The sequence below is a fragment of the Sus scrofa genome, chromosome 8, assembly GCF_000003025.6.
Source record: "Sus scrofa isolate TJ Tabasco breed Duroc chromosome 8, Sscrofa11.1, whole genome shotgun sequence".
NCBI lineage: Eukaryota > Metazoa > Chordata > Mammalia > Artiodactyla > Suidae > Sus > Sus scrofa.
This window is the reverse complement of record NC_010450.4, coordinates 108,001,371-108,020,581: the sequence shown is the minus strand read 5'-3', so window position 1 is coordinate 108,020,581 and position 19,211 is coordinate 108,001,371. Positions and strand designations below refer to the sequence as shown.

General features: G+C 34.8%; 1 protein-coding gene across 1 annotated transcript in view; it reads right to left on the bottom strand.

The window, feature by feature from the left end:
* LOC100512003 (bifunctional heparan sulfate N-deacetylase/N-sulfotransferase 4) overlaps positions 1-19,211 on the bottom strand; it is a 247,698-nt gene that overhangs the window by 109,204 nt on the left and 119,283 nt on the right. Inside the window, 1 exon segment of the mRNA XM_021101659.1 lies at positions 15,813-15,967. Coding sequence (XP_020957318.1) covers positions 15,813-15,967 — 155 coding nt within the window.

Here is a 19,211-nt window from a genome sequence, read left to right as displayed (position 1 = left end):
TGCAGAAATAGATTTGCATAAACTATTACTTACTCTGAGCAATGGAATATATTTCTAATATTATTTTTGACTCAAGCTGAGATTTCCCTTAGGAGTCATTTTCCCCATTAATGTCAGCTTAATGCGTTTATGGAAAAAAATGCTTTAAACATTCGGTGTAGAAATGAGCCATCCCTCTGGTTGTAAATTTCCCCCTCCACCTCCAGAATACAAGGTGTTATTACATTTTATCCTTTTATGACATCCTATGCCTTCTCTAAGAGTTAAATTAATCCCCATCTGTGATTGTTTCCAATTTTGTGGAAACTTTACTAACTCTGTCAAATTTTATCAGAAAAGTTTATGTTAATAAATTGTATCTAAAATGTAAACAAAAACTTAAATTATGAACACTTAAATAACTGCCTATAAACATGATTGAATTACTGTATTATTCTGTAGACATGTTGTCTTACCAAATATTATATTTCCATTTTGTAATCTTCATGTTAAAGTGGTATCATATTTGGAAATCAAATTATCAATACAGTTTTCATCTCAAAACGACTCCACTTCAGGCACTCCATTTTTCCCATATTATTAGCCACTTTTAACTCTCTCCGCTGTCAAGATGTTTGAAAACAATTTCTCATAGTCTCATATTGCTCAGGTTACTGCAGAAATGACTGCAGGGAACTGAAGTGTCCATGCTCAATAGGTGATTACGGAATGCTGAAAATGTTCAGCCAATATAGATAAAGCATAAAAGAAACTGTCGAGCTGAAAGAAATTTTCCAAATGTAAAAAACAGAAAAGAAAAGAAAAAGAACAACGTTATAACTAATGCTTTGGATGGATTATCTAACTTGAATAGGGTTTACTCAGTAGAGCAACAGTTAAGTTTTTAAGAAATCTTGTATGCTTTGGTTCTTGATTAGCTCACAATCATTTAATAATTAAAAACAAGTTTGGTCATTGAAGCAATAAGATTAAAATCTGTCAGTGAAAGTTACGCTATTCTTGAGCATTCTTAGAATTCACTCACAAACTTGCTATCTAATAACTGATAGATAATTGGGCATAACATTTTCACTATGGACATTTCTTAAAAAGTGTTAGGCCATGTTCAGGATATTCTATATTCCTTTGAAGGGTCTACACATTTTAGACAGTGGGGCAAGTTTCATTGGGCAAATTCAAAGCAGCTTAAGAGAAAAAAATGCAATAGAAAAGCATTGTGTAGGGAATGGTCAAACTGTTTACAAGAAAAATAAAAATGAAAACAAAGAAACAATGCATTTAAAAAAAAAGAGAGCGAGCGAGCTTATTTTTCTTGAATAATTGGAAATCTGGAGATAAGTGGTTGGTTTGGAAGTTCAAGAATGCCAGAAATGAGTGATGTCTCTGATTGTCTTGGCCGTTCCTTCCTGGTTTTAAGATGAGTATCTTCATTCCAGCCAATAGGACCATATATGAGGCAAGAGAAAGGAATAAAGGCAAAGTGGGGAAGGGCAACATCAACCATTTCTAATCTCCTTTCCTAAAAGTTCCACACCACGACTTACCCATGCATGTCACTGGCCAGAACTATGTTAAATGCTCCTACCTGAAATAAAAGTCTTTAGTTAGAGATTTTGGCTCCACAAGCAAACTTTGGCTTTATTCACTAGGAAGAATGTGAAAATGGATACTGAGTATGCATTTAGAAGTGGTGCCCAAGTATTAAAGACATCTATACCCTGAAATGAGAATGTAGAAATCAGAATTCTCATTCCCTGTTGCTAAGCAGTCTACTTCCTAATCTTACCCATAAAAGACACACAAGAGTATTGATCTAGGAGGTTCTAGGAAAGCAGGAGATTTGAATACATTAATTAGGAGAGGTGATATGAGAATCTGGAGAATTGGAATTCCAGAAGGTAGAGTTCTAAGCAAAAATGATCAGTACAGTTAGATTTAGGGTCCCTGAGACTCTAAAACCAGGGTTGGGCATTGGATTTCCTGCCTATTCTCCCACCTGAGCTACAAAGTCTCATTTTCTCCTAGTTCTGAACTCAAAGCTTCTTCTGACACCAAGTCAATTTCTTCTTCCTTTCCTCAATATTTTATGTTCCTTTTGGAGATTCACAAGGGCAAGGATTATCAGAAATGTATTTTCTGTTCCACAAATATCATATACGCAAGGACACAGTAGGTTACCAATAATCACTATGGAAAGATGTACATTAATTAGGGATCATGAAGTACTGCCTCTCATTGTGATTCTAACTTGATATATTTTACTCTGCCTCATTTTGTGTGCAGACCAAATTTGGAAGACTGTTTCTCTAAAGTGCCATGTAGTACCTATTTTGGGCTTCACCAACAACGTAATGTCTCTGTCACATATTTTTTTTTGTTTGTTTGCTTGGTTTTTACAACCATTTAAAAATGTCAAACTCACTCTTAGTACACCAGCCATATGAAAACAGGCTGCAGACCAAATCCCATAGGCACTAGTTTCCCAACCCACAGAAAGGTTGTTGCCAAAGTGATATATGTTTTGCTGGAAGCATGGGACATGTTTTGGCCTCTGTCTTGTGCTCCTTCTCACCTGCTTCCCTCTTTTGGATGCTCCTCTCCTGCCTTTGTCTCAAGTACACCTACCCATTTTTCACAAGTGTTGTTATCTCAATTGTCTCTCCTGGTTATTCTTTTTCTTCCTTTTATAACTAACCTTTGTCTCCTTTGTGGCTACGCTGGGTTCTATATGTCTTTCTCAAAACCCTGAAATGCCACTCTGTTAAATTTAGGTTACATCCCTAAGAATAAGCAGCATCTCATTCATTTTTGCATCTTTGTCACATAAAGGGCTTGATAGATAATACATATTCTTTAATTGTATGTTGAAGAGAGGAAAGAAGGTAAAGAGGGAGGATAGAAGGAAGAAAGAAGTGACAGACAACTGAACAAATGAAAGAGGGAGTTACTTTCCATACTGGAGGAAATATCTGAAAAATTTTGGACATAATTGGAAAGCAATAGTTTCAAAGATTCAAGGGTTCACATTATGTATAGATCAACTCTTTTAAAAAAATATTTCACTTCTTTAAAAACACAGCTTTTATCATCAAGACTCTTTTTTTTCTTGGAATGTTTGGTAAGGTCTTAGTCTCTTTTCATCACCGAAACTTAGTGACTACATTTAGTACTGGATGATGGGTGGATGGAGGATTGCCAAGCAAATGAGAATGCCTCATATCTGTTCCCAATCTGCATTTTACATTACCTTGAAAGAGTCACTTGGTGGTTTTACCATCATCATCAACCTCTTATTTCAAAAGGAATGATCACATACTTCCTGAAGAAATATGGTAAAAAATGATAGTAGCCGTAGTGATGATGAGGAGGAGGAGAAGGAGGAGGAAGACAAATACTTTCTGAAATATTTATGTGTCAAGCACGTAGCTAAGCATTATACATGTATAAACATGTACACACATCATCTAATCCTCATTAAAAACCTATGTGGTAGAAACTTCTATCATCCCCATTTTACATATTGAAAATTAAAGCACAGGATTTTTTTTGTTGTTGTCTTTTTAGGGTCACACCCATGGCATATGGAGGTTAGGGTCAAGTTGGAGCTGTAACCTCTGGCCTACGCTACACCCACAGCAATGCCAGATCCGAGCCTCGTCTGTGACCTACACCACAGCTCACGGCAAAGCCTTATTCTTAACCCACTGAACGAGGCCAAGGATCGAACCTGCGTCCTTATGGATACTAGTCAAATTCGTTTCTGCTGAGACTTGATGGGAACTCCCAAAGCACAGGAATTTTAAGTCATTTACTGAGGGCACCCATCTAGAAATCTATACATAGAACTACCATATGACCCAGCAATCCCACTCTTGAGCATATATCCAGACAAAACTTTCCTTTCAAAAGACACATGCAACCGTATGTTCATTGCAACACTATTCGCAATAGCCAAGACATAGAAACAACCCAAATGTCCATCGGCAGATGATTGGATTAGGAAGACGTGGTATATATGCACAATGGAATACTACTCAGCCATAAAAAAGAATGACATAATGCCATTTGCAGCAACATGGATGGAACTAGAGACTCTCATCCTGAGTGAAGTCAGTCAGAAAGAGAAAGACAAATATGACATGATATCACTTATGTCTGGAATCTAATATATGGCACAAATGAACCTTTCCACATAAAAGAAAATCATGGACTTGGAGAATAGACTTGTGGTTGCCAAGGGGAAGGGGCAGGGAGTGGGGTGGTTGGGAAGCTTGGGGTTAATAGATGCAGACTATTGCCTTTGAAACAGATTATGTGAGAAAATAGAATGTGTACATGTATGTGTAACTGGGTCACCATGCTGTACAGTAGAAAAAAAATTGTATTGGGGAAATAACTATTAAATAATAATAATAATAAAAAGAAAACAAGAAAACAGACAACTCAATTAAAAATGTGCAAAAAAAAAAAAAAAAAAGAAATTGGCAAAGATGCAGTTTGAACCAGGATAGGTCTGAAGGTAAACGTATGAGCTTAATTAATACTCTGAGTAGTTAGGTAATGGCATATACAGTGTAAACCCATGCCATAAAATATTTTTATGTATAAAAATAGCTAAGGTTTTGTTTTTCTCAGAGGAACATAACTTTTTCTTTTTATCTTGTGCAGCTTATTGCTCTGTATCATATAAATAAAACTTAATATTTAGAGGAAATATTTATTTACCTTGAAGCAAGTAAATTAAATATTAACAAGTACTTTAAGCAGTTATCAGCTTATATCCGGGGGGAAATCTTTGTTGTTAATGTTATATGTACCAGCACTTTGAAAGAATTGGAGCTTCTCTAGTTAATCTTAAAAAATTATTTAAATGCATACAAAACCACGAAGCAGAAAGAATGATGTTCAAGACTTTACACTTACCGAAAATAATGATAACAAACTACCCAGAACAGACAGATTCAAGCTTTGATAGATCTTATTAATGTATCCGAGTAATATAAATAGTTCATTTCCTGCCCAATATTAAAGTGCATTTTGTAGGTGGTATTTATTCCTTTGATGCTGAACATATTAAGGAAAAAAATGGTTATTTGACAAAAAAAAAAAAAGATGCTGCAGCTAAAATAGGAATTTGCGAGATGAAGGTGGCTGATGGTGCCCTCTTCTAGGAAATCAAATAGATAAATATGTATTTTAAAGATTTTCTGTCTAAGGGAAATTCTTTCATCTCCCTGTCAATATAAGACTGACAAGTCAAAGACTTTCCATGATATAACATATGACAAGAACAACCCTTTTTTTTTCTCTAAATCCATTACTAAGCTGTATGAATATTAATAACTGATGAAAAACCATTTCCAGTTTCCAGGCAAAAAGTTTATGCTACGCTTCATGTTGTAGGTTTGGTGAAAACAGGAACTGAGAACTTTAACAACTACTTGAATAAACTAGCTAAGAACTTTACTAAACAATGTCATCCTGCTTGCGAATTCAAATCTTTCTGCTATCAATGGGTAGCTGAGAGAGAAATCAAAATATTTTTACTTGTTCTGCAGTATATGATCATCATACCATGTGTACAATTAAGTTTTCATAATCTTTCCATTAATCTTTGAGGTTTTATACAAGAACATCTACCTCTCTCAGTACAGAAAGAAAGGTCTGTGTTCTTCCACAATTATTCAGCTTTGCAGAGGTCACATATATTAATTACCTTAATTACCTGGACTATGGTTAACAAAAGGCCATTAGGAAAAGAGAACACACAAGCCAGTTTATTTTACCTTGGGGAGATATTCTTTGGTTCTCCCACAGATCACCAGCTCTTGTTTGGGGTGCTGCACGGTGGAATTGAGAGCATTGGGTTAGGAACCAGAAGGCAGAGTGTGGGTTTTCTGTGTGACTAAGTATAAGTTATGTATGAGCTCAGTTTTTTCACTTGTGAAATTGCACGCTTTCATTATCGCTTTAGAAACAAGCCTAAGAAGCCTGCTTTATCTGATTTCCAAGCTCAGGGCCACTGAGATTCCTATAATTTTAGAGATATCAGGGACCTCAGTTGTCATCTAGTTTGACCACTTCATTCTACTGAAACGGGAATCTGGCTGCCAGACTCAGATGACAAGACAATAGTTAGAAGAGAAAGCTACCGATATTACACACCATAGACTGGAAAACTAGAAAAGTAGATGCAAAAAAATAAAAAATTCTAGGAATATAGTTCAGGAGCAAATAATCCACATAATCCCAGCTAACTCTAAGAGCACAGCAAGATGCAGTACATTAAAATCATTGGCATTAATATGTATTGCTTAGTACCTATTTATCAATTTAAAAGCCTTAAGTTATGGATTTTAAAAAGTTAATCTCTGAAACTGTTAAAACAATAAAGCGCTCAAATCCTGAAGATTTTCAGTGACAAATGGATAGCTCACTCATTGTAATACAATATTCCATCTTGACATTGCATATATTAAAGGTTGAATCTATAGGTGTACAATTTTGACTGTCCAGAATAAAACACTGAAGTATTAACAGGAAAGTATAAAAGCATTGTGGTAGGCAGTACTGTCACAGAAAAGGAATGAGGCAATGGATGAATTGTGTCTGTGAACAATACTTTTGAACAATATAGGACAACTACCTGCAAGATGTAAAAAGGAAAAATAATTTACAGAAATAATGATGAAGAAGCATCTCCACTATCCATGCAGATATATGGAAATACTTTTAAACTATTGGAAAATGCCATCTATAAATAAACGTACTATACTCAGTAACGAAATCATTTAAGTGCTCAAATAAATGAGCTTCAAGTTTGCCGCCTGGTGTCCTATAATCTTCCCACTGTGATTTTATTATTTCTTCCTTCCTAAGACCATTTTACTCATCATAGGTTTCCAATAAGTAGAATTAAATATATTCAAGATCATACAAATATTCCATTTATTAAACATTTAGCAAATTTTCACTGCTCTGTCTTCCAGGGAAATGCCACTTAATATTCGATTTCATTGTTTAATGCTTTTTCAAACTTAAAAATATGTTTTTCCTACTCTGCTTTAGGATTTAAGATATGGATACAAAAAAAGACACAACAGATTTAACAAACAAATTATTTTTAAAACACAGTGGATTTCAATTTGAAAACCCAGTCTAGAAATTCTAGTTTATCAGTTAAATTACCAGAAATTACAGCTGCATTTCTATCACAGGGTTGAAATCTAAAAATAGTATGGCAACTTTGATATGGAGAATTAGGGTAGTGGATGACATAGATCGAAGTATATAAAAAACAAGGTAAAATAAAATTGGTCCCATCCTTAGGGAGCAAGGAAAAGGGGAAATGGAAGATAACGACCAGAACATAGGTAATTTATTTTTAGGTAGAAGGAATAAAGGCAATATTTTCTTCTCACCATTCTATGTATTTTTGGTACTAGCAAGAATAACTTTTGAATTAACACAAGATGATGTCACTAAAATATTCCTTAACCCATGCCTTTCTAATTTGTTGTTAAGCATGTATATATGGGGGGGAGAATGGGAGGTAAAGAAATGCTCCTTTAAATTCAAGAACATTGGAGCCTAGATGGAGTTAGGTCAGGAGAGACTTGTAGGAAGATCCTTGGGATCAAAGCCAGAGTCACCAATCTGGGAGGATGAGCGCAACACAAGTATGACAACAGTGAAGATCAAAGTTGTCATCAAGGACTGGTGAAAGGAGCCACACTGGAGACTTTCAAGTATCAATCATTAAAAAATCGGATGGTTGGATAAACAACAAGGCAACTATCTATATTCAATATCCTGTGATAAACCATAATGGAAAATATGAAAAAGAATATGTATGTACAACTGAGTAACTCTGCTATACAGCAGAAATTAACACACTATAAATCAACCATGTTTCAATAAAATTAAAAAAAAATCAGATGGGAGACATATATGATACACAGGAGCAGATGCTAGGAACTTGTGGGCTATTTTTTTTTTTTTTGTGGTTTTTAGGGCCATGCCAACAGCATATGGAGACTCCCAGGCTAGGGGTCGAATCAGAGCTGTAACTGCCAGCTGACACCACAGCCACAGCAGGATCTGAGCCACACACAGTAGGATCTGCGACCTATACTACAGGTCACAGCAATGCCGGATCCTTAACCCACAAGGCCGGAGATGAACCCATATACTCATGGATACTAGTCGGGTTTGTTAACTGCTGAGCCATGATGGGAATTCTGACTTGTGGGCTATTTTAAAGTAGTTCGGAAGGCTTTGAGACAAAATGTGATAGAATGGGAATTACATGTTAAGAAGATCATTTCTGTTCCTTTGATAAGAATAAACTCAACAGGGCCAAAAGTAAAACTGGAGACCAATGAAGAGGCTATTGACACAAATTAGTCAAGAAATGATGATAGGAGTTCCCATCGTGGCTCAGTGAAAATGAGAATTGCATCCATGAGAATGAGAATTGCATCAATGAGAATGAGACTAGCATCCATGAAGATGCAGGTTTGATTGCTGACCTCACTCAGTGGGTTAAGGATCTGGCATTGCCATGAGCTGTGGTGTAGGTCTCAGACACAGCTCGAATCTGGCATTGCTGTGGCTGTGGCCGTGGCATAGGACAGCAGCTGCAGCTCCGATTTGACCCCTAGCCTGGCAACCTCCATATGCTTCGGGTGCTGCCCCAAAAAGAAAAAAAATGACGATAAAATTCAGCATTGGAATGGTACTATAAGGAGCTCTGTCGAGCCTTTCCTAGCAAAACATTTCATAACTGGTAGAAATTATAAAAAACAAAACAAAACAAAAATCCCAAGCTTTTAAAATCTCTGGAAAATAAACCAAGAACGTATAGCAAATGAGGAAATAGTTATTCAAGAAAATCTAAGATTGGTAAGAACAGTGAAAATATGTGGCATTTGAGCCATGGCCTTACCCCCATCCCTGCTTTCTTCAGTTTAGAGTGACAAAATCCCTACCTGAGTTGGATGTAGCCAAGAACACAGGGAGTTCCTTTCTCCCTCACTTCCAGTCTAAAGCTACGGTTCTTCCTGGGGGTGGCAGACCATCATCATTTCCTACCCCTCCAGCTCTGAATGCTGAAGCTCTGTTTTAGGCAAAAGCAGCTGAAAGATATGAAACTCTCCACCTCAAGGTAATCACACTCAGAGAGAAGAAGCTCCACCCTAGATGCAGATCAAGAATACTGGAACCATGATTTGTCCTGGCTCAAACTCAATTGTAGGGTAGTGGTTCTAAGCCTACAATTAGAACCAAGCTGAGAGGACCACCGGGTACCATCTCAACCCATCAACCTGGTCATAAATCTGGGTTTCACATTGAAAGAAGTGGGCCATGGTCTCCACACTCAGTGCTGGAGCATTGGTACAGAGATTTTGCCTGGGGTTGGAGGTGGAGACAGGTCATAAGAAGAGAGAGTTCCTACATTCTCTCCAAGGGAACTGACTTTATCTGAGAGGTTTAAGACATTCAAGCCTAAGTTCACTCTTAAAAACAAATGATGATTTTGATGATAAGCAATTAAGAAGACCTTGCTTTTATTTTAATTAACAGCAAGCTAATAATAGACTAAGCCAACGTTTACTAGAGAGTAACAAAGAAGGAAACATCTAAGATTACTCTTAGAGTAATAAAAAGCCTTAGATACTGATCTCAAATACTACTGTGAAAAGGACCGCATTTTACTGGTTCAGACTCTGGCACAATTTTCACCCTTGGGCATTGTCCAAATAATGAAGCATACCCTTGGTAATTAGTACCAATATTGGCTATTACCATATCTGGCTAATTTTTATACCAGAGATAGCCAGTTAACAGAGCCATCAGGGAAAGATGCAAAACAACTTTGCTAAAACAATTGTTATTCCAGAGTGATTGTGCTCCCTCTGAGGAGTAGTACTGAGGCTGCATATTGTGGGGAAAGAATTTGCCTTAAATTGCCCATTCATATACTAAACAAATTAATAAGTAAATAACAACAACAAAACCCTGGAGGTTGGGGGGAGGGGATCAATATCAAATTGTACAACTATAAATGTAATAAATTCACTGAGTAATAATAATAAAAAAACAGTGGTACAAACATTATTTAAAGTATTCAGTTTTAAACAGAAAATTAAAAGATATGCAAAGAAACAGGAAAGTGTGACCTATAGACAGGAAAATAAAGTAAGCCTTTAAAAGGCCCAGACACCAGATTTGGAAGACAAATATTTCCAATATATTCTAAGAACTGAAATAAACCATACTTATAGACATAAAAGAATATATGATGACAATGACTCATCAAATAGAGCATATTAATAAAAAGAAATTATAAAAAATGATCAAGTAGAAATCCTGGAATTGAAAAGTACAATTACTAAAATGAAAAATTTATTAGAGAGGTACAACAGTACAATGAGCTGGTAGAAGTGAGGTCTCATAAACTTAAAGATAAATTGATAGAGATTATGCAAACCGAAGAACAGAGAGGAAAAAAATTAAGAAAATTGAAACAGAATCTCAGAGATTTGTGGACAGCGTTAAGTGCATCAGCATATTTGGGTATTACTCTAACGCCAAACCAGACAAAGATATCATAATGGAAGAAAACTACAGATGAATATCCTTATGAGTATAGGTGAACAGTTAAATTCAGCAAATATAAAAAGCATTATATTATACACCATGTCCAAGTGGGATTTATCACAAGAATATAGGATTGGGTTGACATCTAAAAATCAGTTAATGTATTATACTATAACTATAAAAAAGGAGGAAAAAACCCATAACTGAATGGATACCATAAAAAGCATGTAACAAATCCAACACTATTTTATGATAAAAATACTCAACTGAGCAGGGACAGACAGAAACTTTAACTTGATAGTGGGTATCTATGAAAAGTCCACAACTAACATTGTGCTTCATGGCAAAAGATTGGACACTTGCCTCCTAAGATCAGGAGTAAAGCAAGGATATTTGCTCCTACCATTTCTATTCAACATTATATTACAGGTTCTAGTCAGGGAAATAGACAATAAAATGAAATAAAGTGTATCCAGAGTGGAGAAGAAGTAAAACTATCTCTATTTACATATGCCATGATCTTGCCTATAGATTATCCTGAGAAATCCATTATAAAACCTTTAAACTAATAAATGAGTGCAGCAAATTTGAAGGTTACAAGATCTATATACAAAAATCAATCATACTTCTACACATAAACATGAACGATGTGAAAATGAAATTAATAAAAATTCCATTTACAATAGCATCAAAAATAATAAAATATTTAGAAACAGGTTAATAAAATAAGTACAAAACATAGACCCTGAAAGTTATAAAAATACTGTTGAAAGAAATTAAAGACCACCTAAATAAATGGAAAAACAGCCCATGCTTATGTATCAGAAAAGTTATCATTGTTAAGATATTTCCCAAATTGATCAATGGGTTCAGTGCTGTCCCTGTCAAAATCCCAGCTGGCCATTATGCAGATATTGATAAGCTGATCCCTAGATTCATATGGAAATTCAAAGAAACCCAAATAGCCAAAACAAGCTGCATGTTGTGAGTTGCCCTCAAGAGTGGCCCACACATGGTGAGGAAATGAGGGTGGACCCAGGCCAGGACTGAGGACAAACTCAAGTCCACATTCTAACTATCCATGAAGAACTGAATCTTGTTAACAACCATATGAGTGAGTTTCTGAGCTGGTCTACCCACTGGTTGAGCCTTGAAATGACTGCTTCCCCAGTTGCCACATCCACTATCCTACTCCTTTTATTTTTTTAATTGAAATCTCTACATAGCTGATTTAGTGTGTAGGCCATTATGACACTTAAAGACTGTCCATAGTTGCTCTTTGATGAATTTGGGTTTTTATGAAAATAATTTAAATGTTAGAATTTTTCATATCAGGAATATTGTGTCTTATTATGGAAAAAAGGTATAGCATTCATAAATATGTTAGCACTTTAAAAGCAGAATTTAAAAACCTGTGCCTTAATTTCAAGAATCCTTTACTTATTTACTCATTAATAAGGTTTCTGACTGATAAAATGTCAAAAAAGCAAAACAAAACAGAAACAGAAACAAACCCTCACAGCATTTTTGTAAAGATAGCATTGAAGACAAAAAGGGCTCTTTTCCCCCTCAGGATGTTTTTTGGTCTGCTACTGGAACTGAAAGGCTCCGTTCATTTGGAAATTCAACGAATCTATATGGAAAACTTGAAACAACAAAATACCATTTCTTACTTTTCTCCCACAAATCTATTTTTAGAATAAAAATAAATAATTCAAGTTTATGCTACAGGCATTCTCTCTGTGTTTGAAAAGGAGATGTTAGTTAAGTCCCGAATGATTTTTGGTAACTTTTGCATCAAGCATTTTAGGATTAGACAATTATTCTTGTTTTCTTTAGCCTTAGTGTGTCTGTTGTCATCTTTGAAGTGTTGCTTCTATTTAGTGATAGCAAAAGGTATGATTTAGTTAAAAAAAAAAGAATCAAAAAGTATTTCTCCCTCGTACAGGTGTAGTATCTTGTAATGACCCTACCTTGGTTGCCTGTGCTAATCTATACAAACACACACATGTGTGCACACACTCACATATATTTTTCATGAATTAAACACGCATACAGATATATGCACACCAAACACACACTGCATACACATGCGCTCATGGATTAAGTATGGAGATGACACATAACTGCCCATACATACCCACATTCGCATTGTATACATAAATCTGCCTGGATTAAGAAAGGAAGATGCTTTACAGTAATAATGGTTCTTCTGACATAATGAAATAGTAAAGAAACAGTCTTGAAATATGTTTTCTCATGATTTTTAGACCTATTTTCAACAGAAAATAAATTCTATCCAGAGAGAATTTGGAGAAACTCTCTGAAGATACCATTTTGATTGATGTTTACCTGTTTTTGAAATATCAATACAAAAGCTATTAATATGTTATTTGAATCATTTTTATAAACGTTGTGAGAACATCTGTGCTTTTCACTGATAGTCCCTGTGCCAGCCAAGGTCATACCAAGGAATAGGGAGGAAAGTCAGGATGGAACAAAAAAGAGATTTAACATTTTTTTTTCAGTATAAATTGGTCATTTAGTTTGAAAATCTCTTTCCATAATTGCTTCAGTTGCAGGTAGGTGAGTATTTCAAGATGTTCATTCCAAATTTGTGGCCTGGTGCTGTCAATGATCACAAAATTTTAGATTGGAATTGATCAGTGGATTATCTGGTCCAGTGCTTTTGGCTGGCAGATGAGCTGATGTAAATTAATTATCTAAAAACTCAACAGTTTAGAGAATGAAAAAGGAATCATTACCATTTCAGGGGAGGAAACCCGAAGCATGAAGACATTAAATGAGCTGCCCACTGTATTAGAACTAGCAGTCACGGATAAAATTTAACCTACTGAAGTAGTGCTTTCCACTATCCTACCCTATTTTGATACCATTGAAGGTTTTGAAGTGTCATCTAGATATGGAAATTTAATAAGAAAGAAATTTACTGGCTCTCCGGGCAATACACATACTGTCATCCTACATTTACAATTAAAGGTGGAATCCTGAATGTCACTACTTGAAAAGTCCTGAGAAGTTTTATTGAACTTCAGAAGACAAAAAACAATGTCATTTTCGTATGTGTGTGTAATGGGCTTCACTTTAGTTGTACTATTTTGATTATGCAACATATAATAAGATTTTTTTTCCTACAAAATATATTTATAGGCTTCAGTCTAGCTTCTAGCCACACTGACTAAACAAATGTAATTGTTCTGAATGGACTCTAAATAGCTTTCAACATTTCATTACAAAGCAATTATATCTGAGTCTTTCCCAGTGTTCTTGGCATGGCTTTTAAAAAAGAAATTACACAAACAGGTGAAATCAACCATTATGAAATATAATCTACACACCTAAAAAGTAAGCCTTCAGAGTGGGAGTGAGGTGGGGGAAGTTTAAGCCAAGTGATAAACAGTTTATTTTCAGGTAACTGCACTGAGATTCAAACACCCTTACTCAAGCTAAGTTTATTGTTTGAAAAGGGAATATTTACCTAATTTTACAATGTTATGAAACAGTACAAAATTTGTTAGGTGAAGACTGGCTTCTTGTATATTCATATTTTGAAAAATATTTGGCTTTTTTAAAAGAAAGACATAACTGCATAATTGGCTGCATTTACAAAGATCATTATTGAGTAATTAACACCTACTGAATTCTTATTGTATGCCAGCAATACTCTAAGCATGTTGTATGTAGCCTAAAAACAATCCTATTAGTAGTTGTCACAATTATTTGCATTTTTACAATTGGGGAAACTGAGACACAGAGACTAAATAATTTTTGTTTAAGATCAAGCAACCACTGATGATCAAGACTCAAATACAGGCATTCTAGTGCTTAAATTCATAATCTTAACTGCTTTTGATGATGACCCCACTTAGTAGTAAGGATGCTATGTGCAGATCGGACACAGGCCTGGGGATTTATAGATAGAAAGAGGGGTGAACCATTAACATCATAACCAGGCATAATGTTATAAAGTATAGTATTCATATGGCCATAAGTCCATACCTCCTAACTAGGCTTAAAAAATTAAATATATCAGCAATAATACAGTGCAAATAAACTGCTTATTTTAAATGAACACTTGAAGACAGAGGTTTTAACTGGGGCTCAGGGTTTTTGGGGGATTTACCTACCCCTTCTGACCACCCATCCCACTGTATAAAGATATGAAACTGTGCATCTGAATATTTTTCTAGAGAAAAAACTTTTTTCATTGGATTGTTCAAGGGATACATGATTTACTTGATATCTAGCATAAAAGTAGGGAAACTTTTTCAATAAAGGTCCAGATAGTAAATATTTTAGGCTTTGTGGGACATATAATCTCGTTTGTAACTACCCAACTCTGCTGTTACAGTGAAAAAGCAGCTGCAGACAATGGATAAAGAGAAGAGTGTGGTACTGTTCATATAACACTTCTTTTATTGGTGTTGAATTTGAATTTTATATAATTTTTATGTCACAGAATATGTGTTTTTGATTGGTTTTCAATCATTTAAAAATGTATTAAAAATTCCCCCCAAACAAAGCAATTTTAGGTCAAAAACAGTAAAAAGCAAGCAGCAGGCCAGATTTGGCCCATTGGGACAGAGTTTGCCAACTCCTAGTCTAGAGTGGTAGTCCTCAAAGTTTAGTCCCAGCAGCATGGGCATCCTCTGAGAATTCGTTGGAAATGCAAATTCTCAGGCCTATCTGACAATCCACTGTATCAGAAACTCTAGCATTGGGCCCAGCATCTGAGTTTTAAAAAGTCATCTAGGTAAAAAGGATACACGCTAAAGTTTGAGATCCACTGGTCTAGAGTCATTGTTCTAATTGTCCAATTTATCCATTTATTTATTCACCCTCACAATAAATACTATTTGAGATGGCAATTATATACGCTAGGAATACAATGGAGAAAGTACTATTTTTCCTTTTTGTAGAATAATCCTATTATAAGGCAGGAGATGGTAGTTTTCTGATGATAACTTTTTTTTTGGAAGTACATTTTAGAGCACATCATGATCCAATACATATATACACACATGCCTGAAACAAAATAATATAAAGCAACATATATCCTTAAAACTTGTAATGCACTGTTATGTTTGGCTCCATTCTATTTCTATTAGATTAAACCCAATAAATTGGCTTTACAACCCACTAATACATCGCAACTCATAGTTTGAAATACGGCAATAAGGTATGCTCACCAGTGCAAATTCCTTGTTGAGAATCATCTGCTCAACTAAAGATGACTCATTGTGAAAGAGGTGGGGCTGCATGTGGCTCCACATGTGAGGAAACCACCAGAACTCATCCACAGACCGAAGCAAAAGGTCATCTCCTTCATCCTCCTCTTCAGTCCCTATAAAGCGTATAAAAATGGTTTCAGTGCAAGTTTTGCATTAGCTTAAAGATTTTTCAGATTTTTGTTCTTCTTGCTACTGATACATAAATCCAATTTTGTGTTATTTTACTAAAGGAAATGAGCATAACCTAAGTTACATCAGAGGGGGTTGGGATGGGATGGGGGTAAGAGTTGTGGCCACAGGTGCAGATAGGGGTTTAAATTTAGAACTTAGTGGTATTTTATCACTGATGTTGTTTAGAATTGCTAGAATATGGTGGTAGTAAAAAACAGATCGAGTTTTAGTTGATTATTTTTGTTTTAAATTTATCAACTGTTAATTTTCTCCTTTATTGCATTCATCAGGGAAACCTGATCAAAGATGATAATTTTTTTACTTTTAAAAATTTATGCATAAGTCTCAAATTGGTCTGAACAGTTTTAAATTTAACTGATGAAGTTTGTTAATTTTTTTCTGATTATAAAAATAATCTTTGCTTATTGAAGAATATGGAAAAGATAGACAAGTGATACAAAACAAAACAAAATCTAGACAAAACCAAAGCAATCTTCCAGGACTATTTTTGGTATCATTTTGTTTTTTGGTATCAGAAATATTTTGCTATCTTTCATTCAATATTTTTTGCTTTTTTTAAGAAGTTGAATTCTTAACTATACAAATACATTTGTGCCCTTACATTTTAAACTTACCATTATAAACATAAACATCTCCCATTTTGATAAAGATATTTCATAAAATGTAAACAATAAATTTATTAACATAATAGAAAACTTAATTTAAGGAAAGAAAAACAACATCAGTAACTTACTTTTAAGGGAATTCACTATGCCACAGCTATCTAAGAACACTTTCACTGCATGAAATCATATAGTTTTTGCATAATTCTACAATATTCAGTCTAATTTTCAGATATTCTGAATCAATAATATAAGAACTGATTCATATGTGGTCCTTGAGATGCTTAATTAAATAAGTAAAGTACAAATTCTGGCTTACAGGGAGAGGTAAATTTATTTGTATTATTTTTTCAAATTGGAATAAGTTTTAATGGGCAATTTCACATTATTTACTTAAATTTAACAAATAAATATTAAAGGTATTTTCTAAAGATCTTTTTAAAATATTCCACTTGTGTGTCATATAGTAAAGACTGCATGGATTACGTAGTAGTGCCATGAAGTGGTTAAAGTATATATTTGTTAAAGCATAGGCTTGGCTATGTGACCTTGTACAAGTTCTCTGTGTCTTGGTTTCCTGGTTTCAAATGAGGATGTAAATATCTATATCAAAGGTTCTTGTAAATAGTCAGTGAGATGAATTTATTAAAGCACTTGACATTGTGACTTGCAGATAGTAAGCAATTCGTAAATATTTGCTTTTATTTTTTGGTCTTTTTTGGGCCGCTCCTGCGGCATATGGAGGTTCAAGACTAGGGGTGAAATTGGAGTTGTAGCCGCCAGCCTACACCACAGACATAGCAACTCAGGATCCCAGCCACGTCTGCGACCTACACCACAACTCATGGCAATGCCAGATCCCTAACCCACCGAGCAAGGCCAGGGATGGAACCTGGGTCCTCATGGACACTAGTCAGTTTCTTTAACTGCGGAGCTACGATGGGAACTCCTGCTTCACTTCTTAAAAACAGTATCACTGCTTTATACCTGTTGTGTTCTACATGTACTCTCACACATTCTTAAAAATATTGCCTGCCTAGATTATTAAATTCTTAAAGTCAGAAACTGGATGCCTTTAACTTGCATTGAATCATGCCCCTTTCCCAGGAGAATAAATAAGGGACTATTTAATTCAGTCAGTATTAATATATAGTCAGTGAACTTTGGAGCCTTTATATGTTTGCTTAAAGGGATGTCAACTTTTATGTATATTTATATGTATGCATTATTCTTGGTATATGCTCCACAATCCATAATTCTCAAAAGGTGTAAGGGGTGTCAAGTTTAGTGTTTTGGCACCATTACTGTTACAAAGGTTGCTAATATGTAAAGGGTAAAGAAACAGAAGTTTTGAAAGTGATACAGTTCTCTAAGATGAGCCAATAACTTGAGCCAAAATTGTCATAATACATAGACTTATAATTCATTGACTTTTGTTAATATGTTAAGAATTTCAAATATTGAAATCCAAATGAAGAGAAGTTTGTCACTTCCTCAGACGAATTTTAAGTTTGAAGTGTTTATGCTGTAGACCAAGTGTTTTTTATGGTCATAATTTAGCAGACTAAGTCGTAGATTACAAAAAACTACTTTATGTCACATGCGGTGAATGAACTGATGTCCCAAGGTTCTGTTGAATATATAGAATGTTTGAGAAATGCTTCCATTCACTTTAAACTTCACAGATTGTTTGAAAGTGGCAGGAAGTACGTAATGCATACTTAACAAGGAATGAAGTCAATTACCAATTTAAAGAAAATTTTGCAGACTACTGATATAAACAGATGCATGACTGGGCATCAAATCTTGGTAATTTTTATACCAGAGACTGTGTTAATTTATAATCACTCCCATAAGGATAGGGATGATATTTGAAGCTTCTTTTTTTTTTCATTCCATGGATTAATTTCTCATCAGCCTTTCTCTTATTTTATATAGTCATATACTTCAAAGCCATGTAAGGGAAGCTCATGACACTAGAGGTTGCTTAATGAATAATATGATATCAAATCATGCTAAGGGACAAAAGCAGAATTTTAAATGTTTTCGAATTCAACTAAATGAAAATATTAAAATTTTGACTTGTATCCATGTATTTTATAAATCTAATTTATGATTAAATTACATGTGAGAATATAATTTATAGTTCACACATGACTACAGTAAACACAAGTTCTAGTCCATTAAGGTGTCTGTTCAAACTGTGCCTTTCACTTCTAACCTGATCTAGATTCAAATCCACATCATTATTAATTAAAAACATGGTATTTTTTTCTCATTTAAAAGTTATGTCATTTGACTTTCCTAATTCCTAGAAGTCCAAATGAAGAGAAGTTTGAATTCAGAAGCAAAATATTTAAACACTTATTTTTTTGTTTCCACTTTTAGAAGATATGTGTTTTAAGTCTGTCAAAGTAAGAATAATTTTAGCAAGATCTGGGCTATAGGTTAGTTTCCATAAGGCACATTTGTGATACTAAAATCAGGAGTTCCTGTCATGGCGCAGTGGAAACGAATCTGACTAGGAACCATGAACCATAAGGTTGCGGGTTCGATCCCTGGA